Source organism: Crocodylus siamensis, chromosome 1, assembly GCF_052110815.1.
Source record: "Crocodylus siamensis isolate JL-2025a chromosome 1, ASM5211081v1, whole genome shotgun sequence".
In the NCBI taxonomy this organism is placed as follows: Eukaryota; Metazoa; Chordata; order Crocodylia; family Crocodylidae; genus Crocodylus; species Crocodylus siamensis.
In genome coordinates this window covers 418,379,982-418,399,728 of record NC_143395.1, presented here as the reverse complement: position 1 = coordinate 418,399,728, position 19,747 = coordinate 418,379,982, and the positions used below count along the sequence as shown (strand labels likewise).

Genomic DNA, 19,747 nt, shown 5'->3' with positions numbered 1-19,747 from the left:
ACTGGGCACAGTGATGCATGCGGGTGCTGGGGGAAGCACCCTGAGTTGATCCTGGGTGCTGAGCATCTCCCATGTGGAGCTGATCATGGCAGCTGGGTTCAGGAAAACCGAGAGAGACCGAATGGTTCAAGTCATGGTCAAAAAACGTCCTGGCTGCAGCTTCCTCCCTTGCCTTGGCCCACAGGTGAAGGTCTCCTGGCAGGGCCTGGAGGGATGTTTGTCGAGGGCTTTAGCGCTACCTGTTTCAGTACAGCACAGTGACTTGCCTGAGGCTGTGCAGTGAGTCGCTGGCAGAGCTGGGAGCAGCGTCCAGGTCTCAGACCACGCAGCTCTGAAGAGAGGTCTCATCCAGGGATGAGGGTGCCTCTCCCTTCAAGTCTCACAAGAGGGGAGTTGAAAGGTTGCCTGTGTCAAGTGTCCAGGTGGAACGGGCCTGGCCACGAAGCCAAAGGGGTGGGGAGTGGATGGATGCTGTGCTCCCAGCTGCAATGGGTGCAAGGTATGTGCGTGTACCTGTACATGCCTGTGCATGCATGTGTGCACATATGTGGAGCCTACATGCCTAGCAAGGGAGATGTGCGCTCCAAGTGTCACACCTGGGTGCATGGGTCGGACTCCCAGGGCAGCCCTGTTGGGACAAATCTGGATTGACCCCAGGAGCAGGGAGAACGTCCTGGAGCCCTGTCCTTCCCGTCCCCCCTTGGCACAGGAGGGAGCTGTCCCCTGGGGCCAGCCCAGATATGGGGCAGGGGTGGCACGTGGGGGCTGTCTGTGCCCATGTCCACCCCAGCACAGTGGGGCTCCAGCTGGCCCCAGGGCTCAGTGCAGGCCAGTGTAGGTGAGCTCGGCCATGCCATCAGGGATGGCCCGGAAATACTGCAGGCTGGTGCGGTGTGTCTTGCTCTGGTACTTGCCACAGGTCTTGACATACTGCAGGAAATGGGGCGCTCCGGGGAAGACGACATTATCAGCCAGCACGGTGGCCCCCTTGGCCAGCAGGTTGTGGTCTTCCAGCAGCTGCAGGTCCCGCAGGTAGCAGCGCTTCCAGTGGTCCATGAAGATGAAGTCAGCCTTGAGTAGGCCATGCTTCTCCCTCAGCTGGGGAATCACCTCCTCCGAGGGGCCCACGATCAGCTCCACCTGCATGCAGATGGCATGGGGTCAGTGGAGGACTGGATCCTGTGACCCAGCTTAGTAAAATGCAGCCACCTCTGGGGTGCAGCCCAGAGGAGCAGGCTGCTGGCATTTGGGACAGGAAGCTGGGGGGGAATTTCCCAGCTCAGGGGAAGCAAGGGGCAGGGGTGCTGATAGCAAGATCCTGGCTGCATTAGAAGCCAAGGGATTCTGCCTTCCCCGTGAAACCCCCTGGATCACCGCCTGGCACATGCAGCTGGGGCCTGGACCCAAGACTGATCTGTACACCCTGCGTGCATGGGCCAGCCCCTGGAGGTGCTGGCGGGAGCCGCTCACAGTGTCCTCGTCGAAGCCGGCCAGGCGGATGACCTTCTCAGCCACAGCGGCGTTGCGGGGGTCCATTTCCACGGTGTAGAGCCGGGCGCCCATGGGCAGGCCCTGGGCCATCAGGATGGTGGCGTAGCCGCAGTAGGTACCCAGCTCCAGCACGGTTAGAGGGGTGTTCTCGTAGATCAGGCGGTCCAGGATCTTACCTGCCAGGAGACCACAATGCCAAGCAAAGTCACCGCTCCCTGGTTCCCACCCCTGTGATGGGCACACACAGCCCGGGGCCAGAAGGCATGTGGGGTGCAGGAAAATGGCAAAGCCAGAACTTTATCTGCTGCTTTTCCCCACCCCAAGAAGCTCCCTCCTGAGCTTGCTGTTCTTACCTAGCCATTGCATGAGGCCTGGTGTCCACCCCACAGTGTCCAGCAGGAGGCAGCATGTTCGCTTGTACACTGCACACACCAGCTAGCTCATCACCCAGGGGAGCTTTCAGGCATGGAGCGGGGCTGCAGGACATGCTCCCACCTCCTGCCTGGGAAGCCTCAGTGATCCGGGTCCCAGAGAATCAGAAGTGGGGTAAGTGCAGCCCAGTGCAGCCGATCGGCCCCGGGGTCCCCAGAGCCAAGGGCATCACTCTCCCGGCCTTGCTTGCGCAGCTGGAGCAGCATCTTGCTCCGTAAGCTCTTGTGGGGGCCAGGTCCCTGCTTCCGACTGTCCCCAGTTTCTCCCCCAGCCTGGGATCTCACTTGCAGGGCTGGGCATCCAGCTGAGCCCACTGCTCTGCCCTGCCTGCCACGGGGCCAATGGGTGCTGAGCTCAGGGGCTGTTATAGCCCTGCACCCAAAGTGTCCCCAGGGTGAGGGTTTTATGGTACCATCCTCAGATGCCAGCCATAGGTGCAATGCAAACCCCTTGCAAGTCCTGAGCAAGACTCCAGCTTGGGTACCCACTGCTCTCCTTGCCTGCCTCTAGTTCCCAGGCGAGCGGCTATTCGCCCCCACTTCCTATCCCACCCCGCTGTGCTGAGTCGTTGTGTGCCACCAGCTCCCACCCCAGAAGCAGCTGCATCAGAACAGTTGCAGCCATAAAAATTGCCTGGCTCCCCTCCCACGAGGGGCTGCATAGCAACCCAGCTTGCTAAAAAGCCACTGGCTCGTTAAAGCCAAACGAAGCGGCTGCAAGTTTGATCAGAGGAGAAATGTCCTCGGGAGCAGTGAGATGATGCTGAGAAAGAGACAGCATCATATGAAAATGCTGCTAGTCTGGATGCGTTTATGCAGCCAGGGTTTGAGACGACTCCGCCGGTTCCCTGATCTGAGGGTCTGGGATCACGCTGTAGGCAGCGTGATCTCCCCTTGTGAGGAGCGGGGGAGCCTTACCTTTCTGGGGCCCGATGTTGCTGAGATACTCGCGGTGGTTGGCCCAGTGGTCGAAGGTCTCCAGGATGTGCTGGGGGTCTCCGGGGATGGCGTGCGTGAGCACGTACTGGAAGGCGCGCTCCTCCCGGGAGATGCCGGTGGCGTGGTCCCGCAGCCAGCGCAGCAGCACGGCCCGGTAGAAGAGCAGGAAGTAGTGGCGGTAGCGGATCAGGAGGGTCACCACGAAGGGGATGAAGGCCAGGGCGATGGCAGGGGACACCATCTCGGTGACCTGGGGAGCAAAGCAGGGAGGTGAGAGGCTGGGAGAAGGGTCAAGCTGGGAGCAGACGCACACAGTGCACACATCCCCTCCATCAGGGGCTGGCCCACAGGACAGGATAACAACTTACTGCTGCTGCCAGCTCTTTCTCCCCTGCTCCCTGCTTTTGGGAGCCTGGCAGGTACTTTCTGGTTGGGTTTCACCTTGCACTGGAGGCACATGGACCCTGTGGCACACAGGGAAACTGAGGCAGGGGGAAGGGAAGGGCCTTCAGTGGATGAAGAGGGGCTGACACCTGTATTTAGGCACCTAAATGGAAGGGCCCATGGCCCGTGCTGGCCTGGCAGTCCCCGAGCATGACACCAAGGTTGTGCCCGGGCCAGCATCAGCCAGGGCTGTAACCAGACCCAGCCTGGACCAGCAGCTCCAATTGCACCTCCCCTGTGACTGCAGGGCTGGGAGGCTCTGAAGCCAGGGGCTACAGTTACAGGCAAGGCTGAGCCACTTACTGCACAGGGGGCCAGTGTTGTGCTCAGGCAGTGCCATCATGGGCACGGCCTCCATGTCCCTGGCTCTACCAGGCCGCAGCTCTGTAAGGCGAGTGAGCCCCCCAGGGCCTCCAAGCCTGGAGCCCCAGAGCAGCTTGCTCAAGGCTCTTTGCAGAAGGGCTGGGGCAGGGATCCTTCCTGCCCTGGAGATCTGGGCAGGAGCGGGTGGTGTGGGGGGTATCACCTGGCCCAGCAAGCAGGGGGAGGGGCTGTTCCCATCTCACATGAGAGCAGATTCCCCTGGCACGCTGACCCTCTGTTCCCTCAGGGGTACTAACACAGGTGCACACATGCATATGCACAGGTGGAAGCGCACACATGCACACCCACACACGTGTAAGTACTCACATGCACATACATGCCCACACACACACAAACACGTGAACACACATAAGCATGCCCATGCACCCACATGCCCACACCTGGAAACATGCACACACAGAAGTGTGTACATGCACACACCCACAGACACACATCAGCATGCATAGGTGTGCGCTCACTTACATATACATGCGCACACACACAAGCATGCACATACACTCCCATGCATATACATGCACACACACACACACACACACACACACACGCTCATACCTGCACACACATGTGTGCAGACGTGTACTCACACACATGCATGCCGATACCCGCATGCCCCCCCAATTCACACGCAGAATCCCTGGTTCCCACGTGCACTCAGGAGAGCCCCAGCCCCTCAGGGTCTTCCTCTGGAGACCCTTTGGCCTCTCCCAAAACTGCCGTATGCTGTGTTGTCCCCACCCCTGCAGCCCAGGGTGGTGGGGGAGACCCTGGGTGCCACCAGCACCCCCCAGCTCGGCCAGGTCCCAGGTGTACATTTGGCCCCAGGGGGCCGGTGGAGGCTGGGCACAAATGAGATTGAATCCTAGGCTGCTCCAGCTTAGGGCAGGGTCTGTCTCACCCCTCACCCCCATATTCCTCACTTCCCAGCCCTCACATCCAGCCACACACATGCACACACCCCACATGTGCACACACACGCAGAGCTGTATTCCTCACTCCCCACCCTTCTTGTCAGTTGAACACATACACACATGCACACACACATCTGCATCTCTCACTCCCCAGCCCCCCACCGAGCCCCCCAGCAGATAAACCCAGGTCCCGCCCATGGCACCCCTGCACCCCAGACCCAGGGGTCCTTCCCCTTGCCTCTCTGGGCCTCTGCTCTGATCCCTATTTCCCATGGGCAGCATGAAGCCACCTGCACCTCCTACCTGCCTGCTCCGGGCAGCCTCCAGGTGCTGGCCCCACTTCGTGTGCCGGCCGTGAAAGCCCTGGAGCTCCGTCAACCTCGCCACCCTCTCAATTATTGATGGTGCCACCTGAGCCACTGCAAGCTGCTCCACTCAGGTTACGGACCCGCCCTGGCAGGTCCGTGGGTTCCCCAGCTGGATGCACCTCAGCCATTTGCCAGGGGCCAAGCACATGGGGCAGATGTGTTGTGCCAAGCTCCTGAATGTACCTGGCTCATGTGGTCTGCGCTGAGCACAGGCCAAGGTGCAGGGGGCAGGTGCATGGCAAAGCCAGAGCAGGCCAGGCAGCCTTGGACAGCTCTAGCACAAAGGACAGGGAGCAGGGAGGAGGAAGGGGCGCAGTGTGGGCAAGGGTTGTGCATCCACCCTGGGCACTGCCCCAGCCAGTGCTGCCTGCAGGTGGCCAGGAGTTCAGAGCAGAGGGCACCGAGCTGCAACGGGGCTGATGTGGGATTGCTTCCCACAGCCTGCACGCACACCTTTGTGGTCACAGTGTGGGCAAACCCACAGGGGCAGCGATCCCCTTCCCCATGCACTGAAATGAGGCAATTCCTTCCCGCTGGGCAGTAAGTCGGCCTGCCTGTCCCCTGGCCACAGGATAAAAGCAGGGCTGGCAGGAAGCTGCAGAGATCATATCAAGTCCAACCCCTGCCTGAGGCAGCATCAGCCCTGTCCAAACCAGCCCAGACACATCCATCATCTAAACTCTTAGCAAAACTATAGTCACCTCCAACAGCCCCAGGCAACACACCCCACCCTGCGCAGGGGAAGCAGGGGGACCGTGGTCCAGCTGCTGTAATAGGGTGTTAATATACACTAGAGAGATGCCAGGCAGCCACCCCCAGCTGCTCCAGGGCTAGTGTGGGGGCCATGCACATGCCCTATATACACAGATGCGGGGAAGATTTTGCCACCAGACATGGAGCTTCCTCTATCAAGCGACCCCCCCCACCCAGTTGGGATGGGGCTTCCCCAGGCTCCGCTCCAAGCAGGGTTAACACCTGGGACAGACCAGCCCCCCACCTACAAAATAGTAGCAGTCCTGTATTTCTATAGAGGAAGAGGAAAGCAGAGAACGCAAGGAGGGGATACAACGCCCTGGGAAGGGCTGGACTTCAGAGGGTTGTTTCAGCCCCGCGTAGGCATAGGATAGTTTAAGGGACAGCATATTTGCCAGCAAAGGGGGGGGGGGCCTTTCAGCAGGTCGATTGCGACATTGAATATGTGAATATTATGTAATAAGGTGGGATTCTGGTTCCACAATGTGTTTAATAGTGCCTGTTTTTGTTTTTTCCCCTCTGATAAAATGGATAAGGGGCTGCAAGAGTGGGTGAGGGAACTTGCAATTATATAAGAAACAAGTTAAATGATTTCTCAATGGGTTTTCAGGAATTCACAAGTGATTTTATTTCTTCTGTGAATGTTAGGAACTTTTGTAAAAGTGAGTTTGTATTAACTTTGTGAAACCTCAGGTGCGTTTTGTTTACTTGTAGTTTTTCTTAATGTGTTTCATAGTGACAGCTTTTTCTAATAAAATGTTTTTAATATAAAAAAAAAAAAAAAAAAAAAGCACCCCATCCATCCACCCTAGTCGGGGGGGGAGAGGGTCACCCCCAGTTCCCCAGGAGCAGAGGGGTGTTTGCAGAGCTTGGAGCCCAGACGGCTGGGTTTGGGCTCACCAATGGGCACGGCACCCCCCTGCTGAAGGGAGATTGACTGCATGGGGGTCCCTACAGAAAAGCTAGCATTAATGGCAGGGGTCTGCCTCATGCCCAGGCAGGCTGGAGGAGCACAGGTCTCCTCCTCCCTATCAGACGGTGGGAGACACCCATGCAACAAGGGCCCGTGGTTGCACAGGCTGAAGAGGCCACATCCTGGCTCTGGGATTATAAAGACTGAGCATGACCTGACTCCTGAATCCCCGGGCAGGTGGAAGCTGTCCGAGATCCCAAATTTGCTTGGCTTACTAGACAGCCTCATGCGCCGGCCAGCACGGGCACATCCCCTCGGAGGAACGATGTGCTTGGAAACGTGTTTCAAACGACCATGTTTAATCTCCAGACAGCTCAGCAAGCACAAGGCTACGGGGCTTGACCACAGACCAAGCAACCTCCAGCAAAGAGTTTAGGGGAATCTTTCAAGGCCACAGGTTGTAGGCAGGCCGCCTCATGCTGGAGACCTTAATGAGACCTAAGGAGCTTGGAAGGAGGGATTTTGAGATGGTCTTTGAAGAAGGAGAGGGACTAGTGCCGTGAGGTGTTGGTGGAAGATGCTGCTTTCCATGGGCTACGGGATGGAGCAATCAGGCAGGGAGGGCTGGCAATTATCCCATTGCTCATCAGCACCTCCTGTGGGCCGCTTGTCGGCTACTCCAAATAGGTGGCGGCAACACAAGCACAAGGGAAGGACGGGGTGGAGGAGATGCTCGTATCCCATTCGGCCAGGCTTGTCCAACGTGCGGCCCGCCAAGCCATTTTCTCTGACCCGAGTTAGGGTGTACCAGCTTGGCCCTGGCTGGTGGGAATCTGAGCAGCTCACCCACGGGACATGGCCCTTCTGCTGCAAGCATCTCATGGAGACTCTGCTTTAGATCATGGCCCGGTCTCTGTATCTGAAGTCCCCCAGACTTAAGAGTCTGGGATGGAGGATGTTTGCCTGTAGCATCTGGGGGCATCCAAATCCCAAGGCCTCTGTCCTGCTCAAGTGATATTATTTGGAACTGATTTGGCTGACCTGGAACATGAAAAAATTGATATGTGTGTGTGTGTGTGTATCTGAATTGTGCTCTGTGTGAAATGAGAGCTGCTGTCGGCCATTACTCGATATTGCTGCAGAGCCGTCCAAGGGAGGGGACTGGCTCTGATCCACCCACTGCCCATTAGACATGGCTGCATTGTGCAAATAAGCCATATTCCAGCAGAGCTGCAACCGGCTGATACGGTCACCTGGAGCGAGACCAACAGTGTGTCCACACCAGAGCCAGAGGGATGTGGGTGCAAAGGGGGAGCTACCTCGGGCAGGAGCAGCGCCTCCCCCTAGGGCTGCACTGCACCCAGCACACATTGGCATGAGCTCGGCAGCCAGCTCCACTTTCCCCTAGAAATCAAGCACCTCCCAGAGGCGCGGTGCTGTGTCCCCTCACCAACCCGGCCACTGGGTCCACTTGGCAAAGGGGGAAACTGAGGCACGGAGCGATCCGGGGGCAGCGTGGGGCTGCTGGACTCCGGTGACAGCCAGGAGCTGAAAGACCTTTACGCGCCTGCCTGGAGATTCCCGCAGGAATCTGGTCCAGCATGCCCGGCCTCTTCCTTGCCCACCTCACTTCATCCGTGGCAGAGCTCCCTAGTGGTGACCCCCTCCAGGGTGTCTGGAGGCTCATGCAAAGGATGTCAGTACAGGAAGGCGGTCGCCTCGCCATCACCACCCCCTCCCAGTTCACCCCGAATCCTCTTCCTCGTGACAAGCCGGGATAAAAGACTCTGGCCCCTGGGCTGCTATTTTTTCTTCCGCGTGTGCTTTGACACGGGCAAGCCGCCCCCGTCGTTCTGGCCACACGCTCAGCACACGGCAGGCCGGAGCCTGTATCGGGGCAGATATGTAAAACCCTCTGGCCTCATTGGCCACAAGGAGCAGCAGATTATCCAGGCGGATTGGCTGGGAGAAAGACTCAAATGTGGCCCCCCCGGATTGGACGAGACTTGGGTGATGTCACACCAGGTACAAGAACAAGGCACCGGGCCCTGGGGGTGGCCTGCGTTTCCTGTCAGGAGCTGCAGGGATGCGGCCGTTATTCCTCGTTATGCCGGGGTGCTCGGGGAAACAAGGCCTCTCCCAAACCCTTCTGGTCCCCCCTAGTGAGTTTATAGACGGTCACCAGGTCCCCCCTCGGCCTTCTCTCGTGAAGGCTGACCAGGTTCAGGTCCCGTAGCCTCTCCTCGTAGGGCCTGCCCTGCTGCCCCCCGACCATGCGAGTGGCCTCCTCTGGCCCCTCTCCATGCTGTCCCCATCCCTCCTGAAGCGCGGTGTCCAGAACTGGACGCAGTCCTCCAGCTGCGGCCTGACCAGTGTCGTGTAGAGGGGGGAGGATCACCTCTTTGGCCCTGCTTGAGATGCACCTGTGGATGCACGACAGGGTCTGGTTAGCCCTGCCATCCGAGACCTTGCATTGTCAGCCCATGTTCCTCTTGGAGTCAATAATGTCTCCAAGATCCCTTTTTGCCTCCGTACTCTCAAGAAGGGAGTTTCCCATCTTAATCTCCCAGGCTAGAATATGCACCCTTGCGCAGTTGTTAAGTAGGAGTAATGGAGGGAAGTAACCTGGAAAACAAACACTTAACCTTGCCTACACTAGCAGAAGAATCCGTTTTTTTCTGGCTTGTCTCTGTTTTCTGACCAGACCTGTGATGAAATGTAAAAAGTGTTTAGGCAACGTGCATTTTGAATACTGCATTTCCTGAACAAACTGTTTAACGGCATCGCAAGTATCTGTCTTGAGATCCCACTTAATGAAACATTTCTCTGTAACTGGATTGTCAAATGGCAGGATTTTAAAGCCATGAAGGCCCCACAGTTCATGCCCCTGTATGAAGATCAAATGTGCCCTGTTTGCTTCTCCCCCTGCACTGCTGGAAAAGTCTGCTCAGGGACTGGGAAGTAATCCAGCGGCAACAACAGAGCTCCACACAGGCTCACTGATATCTGTACACAGGTGCACCTTAATTCAGCACACGCAAGCAGGCAGACAAGAGTGTTAAGAGCCCCTAGCTACCTAGCCTTGAGCCCCCGGGGCTTAGTCCCCCTGGCCCACCCCTAGCTACACTACTGCATTTCATTTGATACTATAACTAATAACCAGGCATCCTGGGTATCTCTGATTTAAAAAGCCGCAATTAAAATATGGATTTGGGGAGTTTTTTTTAAATCAGAGAAAACCAGGATCCCTGCTAATAACGCACTTGCACCACTGCCTAGTAGGTCGTTCGAGGACCCTCCCCCTGTGGGGAGACCTCAGCACTCTCCGCATAGCACCACAGCAGACAGGGGAACTGCACAGACCCTAGCACTGGACATGCTGCTCCATCCTGCCATGGACGGGGGAGTAAAAGCAGCCATGCGGGTGGACGGCAGGCCTTTGCGAATGCGCACCGCAGCCAAGGCAGAGCCACGACAGTGGTGGGGGAAGAGAGACTGCCAGGCACAGGGGAGGGGAAGCTGCTGCTGCTCCACACGCAGCACTACATTATGGTTCTCCCTCTCGCTTTCCCACAGCTGCTCTGAGACTTTCACCGTGGAGGAGGTTGTCAGGCTGCAACTTCAGGCCGAGGGCCTTGGCCTAAGACCATGGCTGCGCTTCTTGCCCTGCCACCCTGTCACTACCCGCGCAGGCTGGTCAAAGCCACTCTGAAGTCTCCAGCAGGTGATAAATACTTTATCCTTATGTCATTATATAGAGCATGTGGCAGAAGGCTACCTCTGTGTCTCCCCAAAAACTCTTCTCTGTGACAATTTGGCTAGGCTGGGCCCTGCGGAGGGCACACACCTTACCCTGTCTCTTTAGGTAACCTGAACTGGACACATTCCTGAGGGAGGGGGGAAACCTGCCCCCTCTGCCTACGTGACTGGCATCACCTACCTGGTGAGGGGCTTGGGCTCCCTGGGAAGCTAGAGACTGCCAGTCTACCCAGAAGCCAGTGATGCATTTCAAATTGGTTGGCTGACAGCCAACAGGTGCTGGCCTCCATTGGACCAGGTAAATGAGGTCATAAGGTCTATGTAAGTTAAGGACTGCCCAGGAGGAGGGAGCAGCAGCCATGAGGAAAACTCAGACAAAGAGAAGAGCTGGACCATGTGAAAATTGCTCTCTCTTTCAAAATTCATGATCAAGGAACTGCCTGCCTCCAGAGAGAATCTCCACCTGCCTCTGGATGGTACTTCTGAGTAAGCTACCTGAGATCTAACTAGATATATAGCTTGCAGTAATTCAGATGCGTGATCAAAGGCGACCCCAGCCACCTTGTTTGCTTTATGGGATTTCTCTGATACTACTCAACTCTGTACCCTATTCCAACCCTACTCCTTGTAACCAATAACGTTCTCCTTTGTACCTAGCGTGGGAGGCTTATTGGGAGCAGATCTAGATTATGCCTTGGGGTCCCCTTGGTTTGGCTGACTAAGTGAGACCACTACTTGTGCTTGAGGGAAGCACCTCAAGTTCTTGAAGTGAGTTGAGTACCCTCAAGGGCTATTAGGCCTGTGTTTCCCAGGGGGCACAGAGTCAGAATCAAGCCCGTGCCTGGGTGGTGGCCGTTCCACCCCCAGGCTAGCGGGTGTGCTCCCGGAAGGGGGTCGGTCAGACATGAGGTGCCCCCAGGGAGGCACTCGGAGCCTGGAAGGTGGTCGGGCGCAGTGAGGTGGGTGGCTCAATGCACGGGCACCCACTACTGGCCCGCCACAGAGGACATTCTGAGGCAGGGTTGTCCAGCCCGCGGGGCCGCCGTGTGGCCCGCCACGCCATTTTCTGTGGCCTGCGGTGCTGCAACAGGAAACGAAAGTAAATGCTATTTACTATTGTTCCCACCCCTTGTCCCTCCCCCAGCCCCTCAGCAGCTTCCTAATTGATTCAGCAATCCCCTCCCCCCTCATTTCAGGGTGTCCCTTCCTCCCCCCACCCCTCCCTTCATCATTTGCATGCCAGCCCCGCCCTGAGCCATTCCCCGTCAGCCACATGGGCTGGAGCAGGTCGCAGCACAGGGGGCGCAGATGCTGGCTTGGAGAGATGCTGCGGCCAGGCCTACGGGAGATGCTGCTGCCCCTGCTGCTGTGGCTGTCGGGGCGGGAAGCCGGCACCGCTCCTGCATCCCCTGTGCCCACAGACATCACGATGGGGGTGGTGAGTTGCTGGCCCCGGGGAGTGAGGGACCTGTGCCACTTGGGCTTGGGCTGCCCCAGTGGAAAGGGGGGTGTCCCTGCACATCCTGCATCCCCCTGTAGAGTCCCCACATGTCCCCCTGGCTGCTGAACCCAGGTGTGCAGGTGTGGGAGCATCCTCGAGGCCGCCCAGGTGGCAGGGAGGATGCGGCGGGGTCAGGCGGTACCCCTTGAACTCTGTGCCCCCAGGCTGCGGCTGGCTTGGACAGGCCGTGCAAGAGGCCGCTCCCGCCGGCCCACTGGGTGATAAAAAGTTCATGATCTGGCCCCACATTCAAAAAGGTTGGACACCCCTGGTATAAAGAAAGGGTGTGTTGGGTGGTGGTGGGGGGCGTTCCTAGCAATTATTTTAAACCAAGGGAGGGGTCCTGACCAAAAAAGAGAATGGGTCTTATCAATAAATTGGCTGCTCCCACGGACATTGTGTCTTTGAAGTCCTTTTTAAGACTGACAGGATTCCCAAAAGATAGTATGTGGTTTGTTAATAGATCTAGGGTGCTGACAGCTAATTCAAACATCTGTTAGATAAAAATGCCAAAAAGCCCCATTGAAGAGCGCGATCTATACATGCATTTGGCAAGCCGGGTCAAACTAAGGTGATGCCTCTTTTGGTCACGTGCTTCGTTCAGCTGAAAGTGAAGCACTGGTTTTTTGTGTTTTTTTCACATTGGTAAGCAGTCCTAGTTACTATAAGAAAGGAACCCCAAAAGCAAGGTTCGTTGTGGTAAATGTAAGAACAGATGAAGAAGTAACGGGGAAATGTGAGTCACATTCTACTCAGGCTGCAAAAATAGTAACAGTAGCAGCTATGCTAGAGCAACACCCCCCCCCCCAAAAAAAAAGATAAAAGAAGAGAAATGACTTTTTGTACTGAAATGGGTGTTTATTATTCCTATTTCAAGACTGTTATTGAGGCACCATTATTTCTGAATGGAGTGTGGGAGATTATGAATGACAATCTAACTGAATACCCTCTGATGATTAACACATTAAAAAGGTTCAGCATTTACCCAGAGCATGGAAATGGTCCTTAGGACTCTAAGGAATTTGTATCCCAGAATGCATATGAAAAGTTGAAACAGCAATGGACTGTCCTGGTGACAAGAGTAAAGCTTGAAATAGATAAGAAACCTAAGAGAGCTGCTTTGCAGGGATTGCTAAGGGTATGTAAGACATTGTCTGCAGGAGTGGCACAGATGCAGCAGCAGGTTGTACAGTGTCACAAGTGTCAGTGTCAGCAGGTTGTACAGTGTCATCATCCTGATGATGATTTCATAGATTTCATAGACATTAGGGCTGGAAGGGACCTCGGGAGATCATCGAGTCCAGCCCCCTGCCCAAAGGGCAGGAAGTCAGCTGGGGTCATAGGATCCCAGCAAGATAAGCATCCAATTTACTCTTGAAGGTGTTCAATGTAGGTGCTTGAACCACCTCCGCTGGCAGACTGTTCCAGACCTTGGGGGCTCGGACAGTAAAGAAATTCTTCCTTATGTCCAGCCTGAAACGGTCTTGCAGGAGTTTGTGACCGTTCGACCTCGTCATCCCTTGGGGCGCTCTGGTGAACAGACGTTCCCCCAGATCCTGGTGGTCACCCCTAATAAACTTCTAGGTGGCCATCAGATCACCCCTAAGCCTGCGCTTTTCCAGGCTAAAGAGTCCCATGGCTCTCAGCCTGTCATCGTAAGATCTGTTTTCCTGACCTCTGATCATGCGCGTGGCTCTCCTCTGGACTCTCTCAAGCTTCTCCACATCCTTTTTGAATTGTGGAGCCCAAAACTGGACGCAGTACTCCAGCTGCGGCCTCACCAAGGCCGAGTACAAGGGGAGAATGACGTCCCGGGATTTGCTCGAGAAGCATCTATGGATGCACGCCAGCATTTTGGTCGCTTTACTAGCCGCAGCATCGCATTGGAGGCTCATGTTCATCTTGTGGTCAATGATGACCCCCAAGTCTTTTTCTTCTGTAGTGCTAACCAACGTAGCACGGCCGAGCCTATAAGGGTGCTGCAGGTTTTTCCTCCCAAGGTGGAGAACCTTGCATTTTTCGGTGTTAAACACCGTCAGGTTCTCGTCTGCCCATTTGCTGAGCTTGTCCAGGTCAGCCTGGATCACCCGCCTATCTTCTGGCGTGGATGCTTTGCCCCAAAGTTTGGTGTCATCGGCGAACTTGGCCAGTCCACTCCTAACTCCAATGTCCACATCATTAATGAAGATGTTGAACAGGATGGGTCCCAGGACAGAGCCTTGAGGGACCCCACTGGTTACAGGGCACCATGATGAGTGACTGCCATCGATCACAACCCTCTGGGTCCGACCACGAAGCCGATTTCCCAGCCAGCGGATCGTGGTGGAGCCAAGGCCACAACTGGGCAGTTTGGCCAAGAGGTGATCATGGGATCCAAAAGGGAATTGTCAATTAGACAATGATACCTCTATTGCTTTGTTCTGTATTCAGGCTCAAGCATGGATTCAAAATATAATTACAGGCATACTGAGACAAGGATATGTCAGGATCCTTCCCGTAGAATTAAGACAATTGATACTAAGTGAGGCAACAGATATGGATAAAGAACGTGCAGATTGGTGGATACCAGTTAATAATGCAGAGCAAAGCACCACAAATGCTTTAGCTCTACCAAAAGCGTCTGCTCAAATTAAGCATATCTTTCCTATTATCACCTTGGGAATGTGTGTAAATAATACTCTCCTGGAAGTCGATTAATATGTTTGCATGTGTTTCTGAGAGCTACTTAGGAATGGTTTGTCAAGACCATGCCCTTGACCTAGAGGACACATGTTTGAATCAAAATCTTGCCAGATGAACCACATGAAAAGGAGAAATGACTTGCTTATCTCATCTATAGTTCGTAATATAGGTTAGCATTGCATTTGTATTAACACCGTGGGTGAGGAAGTTACTGTTAATTAATTCAGCTTCTCAGTTGAATGGCGTAACAGCACTTTTTGTTTTGAAAGGATGCGCCTTATAAGGTTCCTTATATTCTTGGAACCTTGAATATAAGGTTCCAAGAATTATATTGTTGTAAATGAAGAAGGACTTTGTGCTGTATGATCATCTAAAGCCAATACACATTGGCATGGACTTTAACAGTAACTGTTTGACCACGTTTCATGAAGACTTCAAGCGACTACTGGAAGAAAATGATAATTAACAAATTATCAAGATTTTGGACACAGGTGCTCAAACAGGGACTCATTCAAAGTGGGAGAGGTTTTTTGGATGGCCTCCCACAGCTTCCAGTATATGGAATCGTGAACTTCAACAAGTTGTAATTTTAATGGTGATTCAGTTGATTATGATCGTTTGTAGGACTGAGATGTGGTGTGCATGGAAGAGAACGTATGCTAGAATGAGTGTGATAGGTTGTTCACTGAATTATTTATCAGATTGACTTTAGAAAATGTGGAGGTTAAAACTTGATGAGTGTAAAACTGGACCAGTGGACAGCACTGCCTCATGTCGTCATTCCACTGATGCTGCAACATCAGGTGTAGAGTAGAGGAGTCTGCGGCCACCTGGTACCAGAACTCCATCAGGTTAGTTCGTGATGGCAATTGTCAAGACCCAGTGCCATCACCGAGGGGACTGCTGGCGCAAGTTTCTGGTACGTCGTGTCTGTACCCTCCCCTTGTATTTAGTTAGATGTTTAGGTTGTTTGATGGAACTGAGCATGCCCTGTAAAGCAGAACCAAGAAGGTTCAAGGAGATCTTAAACGTCTCACCGTGATGAAGTGATGCTATAATTTACGTAAGTGAGCACGGTGGTTGGTGTCTCAGAAGTGGTGGGAATGTCTGGATGATTGACAGTTCAGTGGTTTTTTCCACTTCTGAAGTAATTGGGATTTTGATTTTGATTTTATTAATTGGGGCCCACCTTAAATGTATCTGTTTTTCCATATTTGGTTTTGAACACTTAACAGAATAGTATCTTAATTGGCCTCATTTGAATGTTGAGATTAGCCACGGTTAACATTGGCTAAGATCAAGCTTTGCTTGATCTTTTAATTAGACAGGTGTGTCATGGTGCAATCTGCCCTGGCCCACTCCAGTACTTGTGGGGCATCAAGCTTTACCCCAAAAAATGGCCAGGCCAAGCCTCTGCACAGCTGGGTCAGGGCTGGGCCAAACCCCCTTCCCCCAAGTGGGTGGATCGGGGCTGGCGGCGGGCTACTCCCCTGTGCGTGCTCGCCCCAGGTGCAGGACTGCGTCCACGGTCTGGATCCGGCCCATGGAGGGATGAGGCACTGCCCATCCGGCTGTCGGACAAAAAGGCTGGCCTAGTGCAGGTGCGGGCAGAATGGACCAGCTGGCGGCCCAGCTCCATTTCCCAGTGTCGCTGCGGCTGGTTTCCATGAGACCCCGGCAGTGGCAGGGCTGTGACAGGGTGGGGCCAGGGTTTCCAGGGCCGGCGGGCCCGGGCTGGGATCTTGCGGTGGTGCTAGCGTGGTCCAGAGCCAGCGTAGACCTGGGATCCGCTGCCTGCGCGCCCCTGCCCACCCCGGCCTCGTGGATCATGGGCTTGGGCCCATCAGGGAAGAACTACAAGCCTCCCTCAGTAGGCAGCTTGGGGGGACCGGTAAAGAGCTTGGGAGACACGTCATCAGGTAGAGAGCAAACAGGGAGGTGACAGGACCCTGGGCAGGACAGCCCGACAGTTCCTAACGGCACTTGGGCAGCAGTGCCCTGTTTTACAAAGCTGGGAAATGCCAGGAGCCTGCATGTCACACGTGGGAGCTGCTTGACGCACGGCTCTCCAGGCTCTCCCTGGCAGCACCCTCTCTGCCCCACGAGGCACCAGGCACTGCACAAGCCTGGACCTCTGGTCCAGTCCCTCCCACGTGCTTACGCTCACGAAGGCCTGTTGAAGACTCCCATCCGTGAGCCTTCAATGGGCCCTGGGGCACAAGCGTCCTGGGCTGAGAATGGACTAAAGCTCAGGGCAGGAATGACTGAGGGACTGGAGGGGAGGCATCACTGAGGGAAGCCACGTCTGCGCCTCAACCAATCACCGTGCGTTTGGGCAGCAGTAAGGCCCCGCCCCTTGTATCCCGTTACCGCCCCCATTTGCACATGCGCTGGGCCTCAGCGTGCGAGGCAGACCTGGAGTGTCACAACCCTGCACGGGAGGGGAGAAGTGGTTGACACGAGGGGGGTCACGTGTCCCAGGATGCGCAGCAGCATGTGCCCGCCTCCGCCTCAGAGCACGCCGCGGCGCAGGAGACCCTGGGGATGGGACCACGCCCCACCAGACCCCGCCCCCATGTGTTGGCCCCGCCCACGCAGCCCAAACAGCACCACAGCACAGAGGGCTAGGGCTGCGGGGGCAGGGCCCCTTACGCCAACCACAACGACTGTGGCTCTGGCTGGCCAGGCTCCGATTTTGGGTAGCACCTGTTACTGCTCTTTTTGATGTAGGATTTTTTTTTGACTCCAGGATTGCCTGGGGTCAAGAAACCCCACCAAGCTGCGAAGTAGCAGCACGGGGGACGCCTGCATGTGAGATGTATGGCACTGCAGACGGGTCTGCGGCGCCACATCCCACACGTCTGCGCTCATCTGGATGTGCCCAAAGTTTTCAAGTAGGGATCCACAGTGTTAAAACACGCTGCCCTGTCGTGGGCTTTCTGAGCTCTTTGCAACAGAAGAATGGCTCTAGCATTTTTCTGCAGTCAAAAACGAGTGAATGCTAAGAGCTGGCATTTCCCAAGAGGTGTCACAAGCCTGAGGAGGAGTGCTTGAGTCTAAAATGGTTGAGGGCCACTGTTTCAGACAGAGCTGATCCTCCCTTGGGGAAGGGTTGCCCTCGCTGGCCTTTTGTAGGGTTTTTCAGCCTAATTTTCCTATGTATGTTTCTGTTCAAAACCATGATAGCAGAGGGACAGCAGCAGTAAGGAAGCATTATTTGCCAGCCAGCGGTCCTCTTACGTGTAGACCAAGGTCCTTCTAGGGAAGAGCTGTTAGGGTTTGAGTCAGAACTGACGGAGGAGTTAGTTATCCATAACTCCCATCAAGGAGGATGTAGGCAGGCAGTGAGCAACAAGACTGATTAGAGGTGTAACAAATAGGGTTTATGAGCAAAGGTTGAAAGAGCTGGGATTACTTGGCCTGGAGAAGAGAAGATTGAGGGGCAATACGATAACAGTGTTCAAATATATGAAGGGTGGTTTCTAAGGGGGATGGCATTTGACTGTTTTCTGTGACTGCAGGAGGCAGGACAAGACAAAATGGTCTTAAATTGCAGTCAGTGAAACTTAGATTAGATATTAGCCGGAACTGAAGGTGGGCTGAGTATTGGAGCAGGTCATCTAGACAGGATGTAGGCTCTTTATTATTGGGAGGCTTTTTAAGAGCAGGTTGAGGGGGATGGTTTAGAACAGTGTTTCCCAACTGGCGTGCCATCAGGCACGTCCAGCTGTGCTGCAGCATTTTGGGCTGGAGCCGTGCCCCCCACCTGCTGCTGCTCTGCACAGCCAGACAAATGGGGGGGCATGGCTTCCACTAGTGATTCAAACACCATGCCACCTGCTTCCCATTGCTTGCTACCCCCCGCCCCCTCCCCAGGTGTGCAGCATTTAGTGGCTTGCCACCCTATCCCTCCTGCTCCGCAGTGTTTGGCCGCTCGCTCCCCGCCCTGCCCCCTGCTGCAGCGTTTGGCCGCATGCTACTTTCCTCCCAGCCTTGCTCAGCTGGTGTGCTGTGGGGTGGGGGAGGCTGTGTAAGTGTGCCAAGGGCTGAAAAAGGTTGGAAAACGCTGGTTTAGAAATGGATGATCATTCCCTGGGCTTGGACTACATGCACTTCCTGAAATCCCTTCCAACTCTACTTTTCTGTGATTCTAAGTGCAGCAATGGGTCTGGAAAGCTCTAGTGTAAGCTCTGTAGCCTGCATTTTGTGCTGCTTTCATTAGGTATACAGATCAGTTGATGTTTGTTTTGTTGCTGTTTACAAAACTTAAGATTTTTCTTTTTTCTCCCCACAACAGGTTGTAAGTTTAAACGAATGACCTGGCCAGTAAGCTTCATAGACAACTTACTGAGATAAGTTTCTTACTGGTAACATCCAAGCAAATTAAGGTGGGGAATTCTGGATCTGCATTATAGCTTGATAGAGAGATAATATCTATAGGGATGATGCAAAAATTTGCGGTTCGTTTCTTTTGGAGGCTCGCGAATAATAATTCCTCAGGCACATATTATTAGCAACACAAAGGGTATATTTGCAAATAGGGTTGGAGTGGAGACAAAAGACCACTCCGCCCCCGAGGAAACCTCTCAGCCGGCTCTATATACTCTCCCTCCTGTGCACGTGTGCAGAAACAGGAACTCTTACAACTTATTTCCGGTTCCTACAAACATATATGTAAATACGTCACTTCATACGTCGCATGTTCATTATAATTAACTACTTAAGTATGCAGGGCAGATAGGCATATATGCATTAGCTAATTACGCACGCTCAGAAAAGCCCCCAGGTCATCAAAAGTTGAAATCGTTCTCTCCTCCAAGGACACAGTCAATTGAATTACACTTCTGTAATCTACATAAGAATGTCAGGGGAGTGTGTCATTTAGTATAGGAAAAAGATAGTAAATTAGCCAAGAGGGAAAAGGGAGTGATACTGTAGCACAAAGAATCCTTGGTAGTGTTTCTTTTTATCAGGTACGAGATACAAACTGTGCAGTTCTAACAACACTCTATTCATTATGCATTCCTAATAATATTTCTAACAGGGATTCATTCTCATATCAGACTACATGCATGTAATAGTAGGAACTTCCTATTTGGGCAGGCATTGACAAAGCTAAGCTGGGATACTCTTGGGAGGTTTTGTTTTTATGCTGATACTTATGTTCCTTTTTA

At 54.2% G+C, this 19,747-nt stretch overlaps 1 protein-coding gene across 1 annotated transcript; it reads right to left on the bottom strand.

Annotated features, from left to right (window-relative positions):
- Positions 1-297: 297 nt before the first annotated feature.
- Positions 298-3,102, bottom strand: TOMT (transmembrane O-methyltransferase). The gene is made up of 3 exons (XM_090031791.1): positions 2,841-3,102; positions 1,471-1,667; positions 298-1,140 (listed from the first exon to the last, which is right to left on the bottom strand). The coding sequence occupies exons 1-3, from the start codon at positions 3,100-3,102 to the stop codon at positions 820-822; spliced, it is 780 nt and encodes a 259-aa protein (XP_089887917.1). The 3' UTR covers positions 298-819.
- Between the last annotated feature and the right edge of the window lie 16,645 nt (positions 3,103-19,747).

Coding starts and splice junctions, on each gene's coding strand:
- TOMT (XM_090031791.1), bottom strand. CDS start 3,102: ATGGTGTCCCCTGCCATCGCCCTGGCCTTCATCCCCTTCGTGGTGACC. Junction 1,668..2,840: donor CAACATCGGGCCCCAGAAAG/GTAAGGCTCCCC, acceptor GTCTCCTGGCAG/GTAAGATCCTGGACCGCCTG. Junction 1,141..1,470: donor CCGGCTTCGACGAGGACACT/GTGAGCGGCTCC, acceptor ATCTGCATGCAG/GTGGAGCTGATCGTGGGCCC.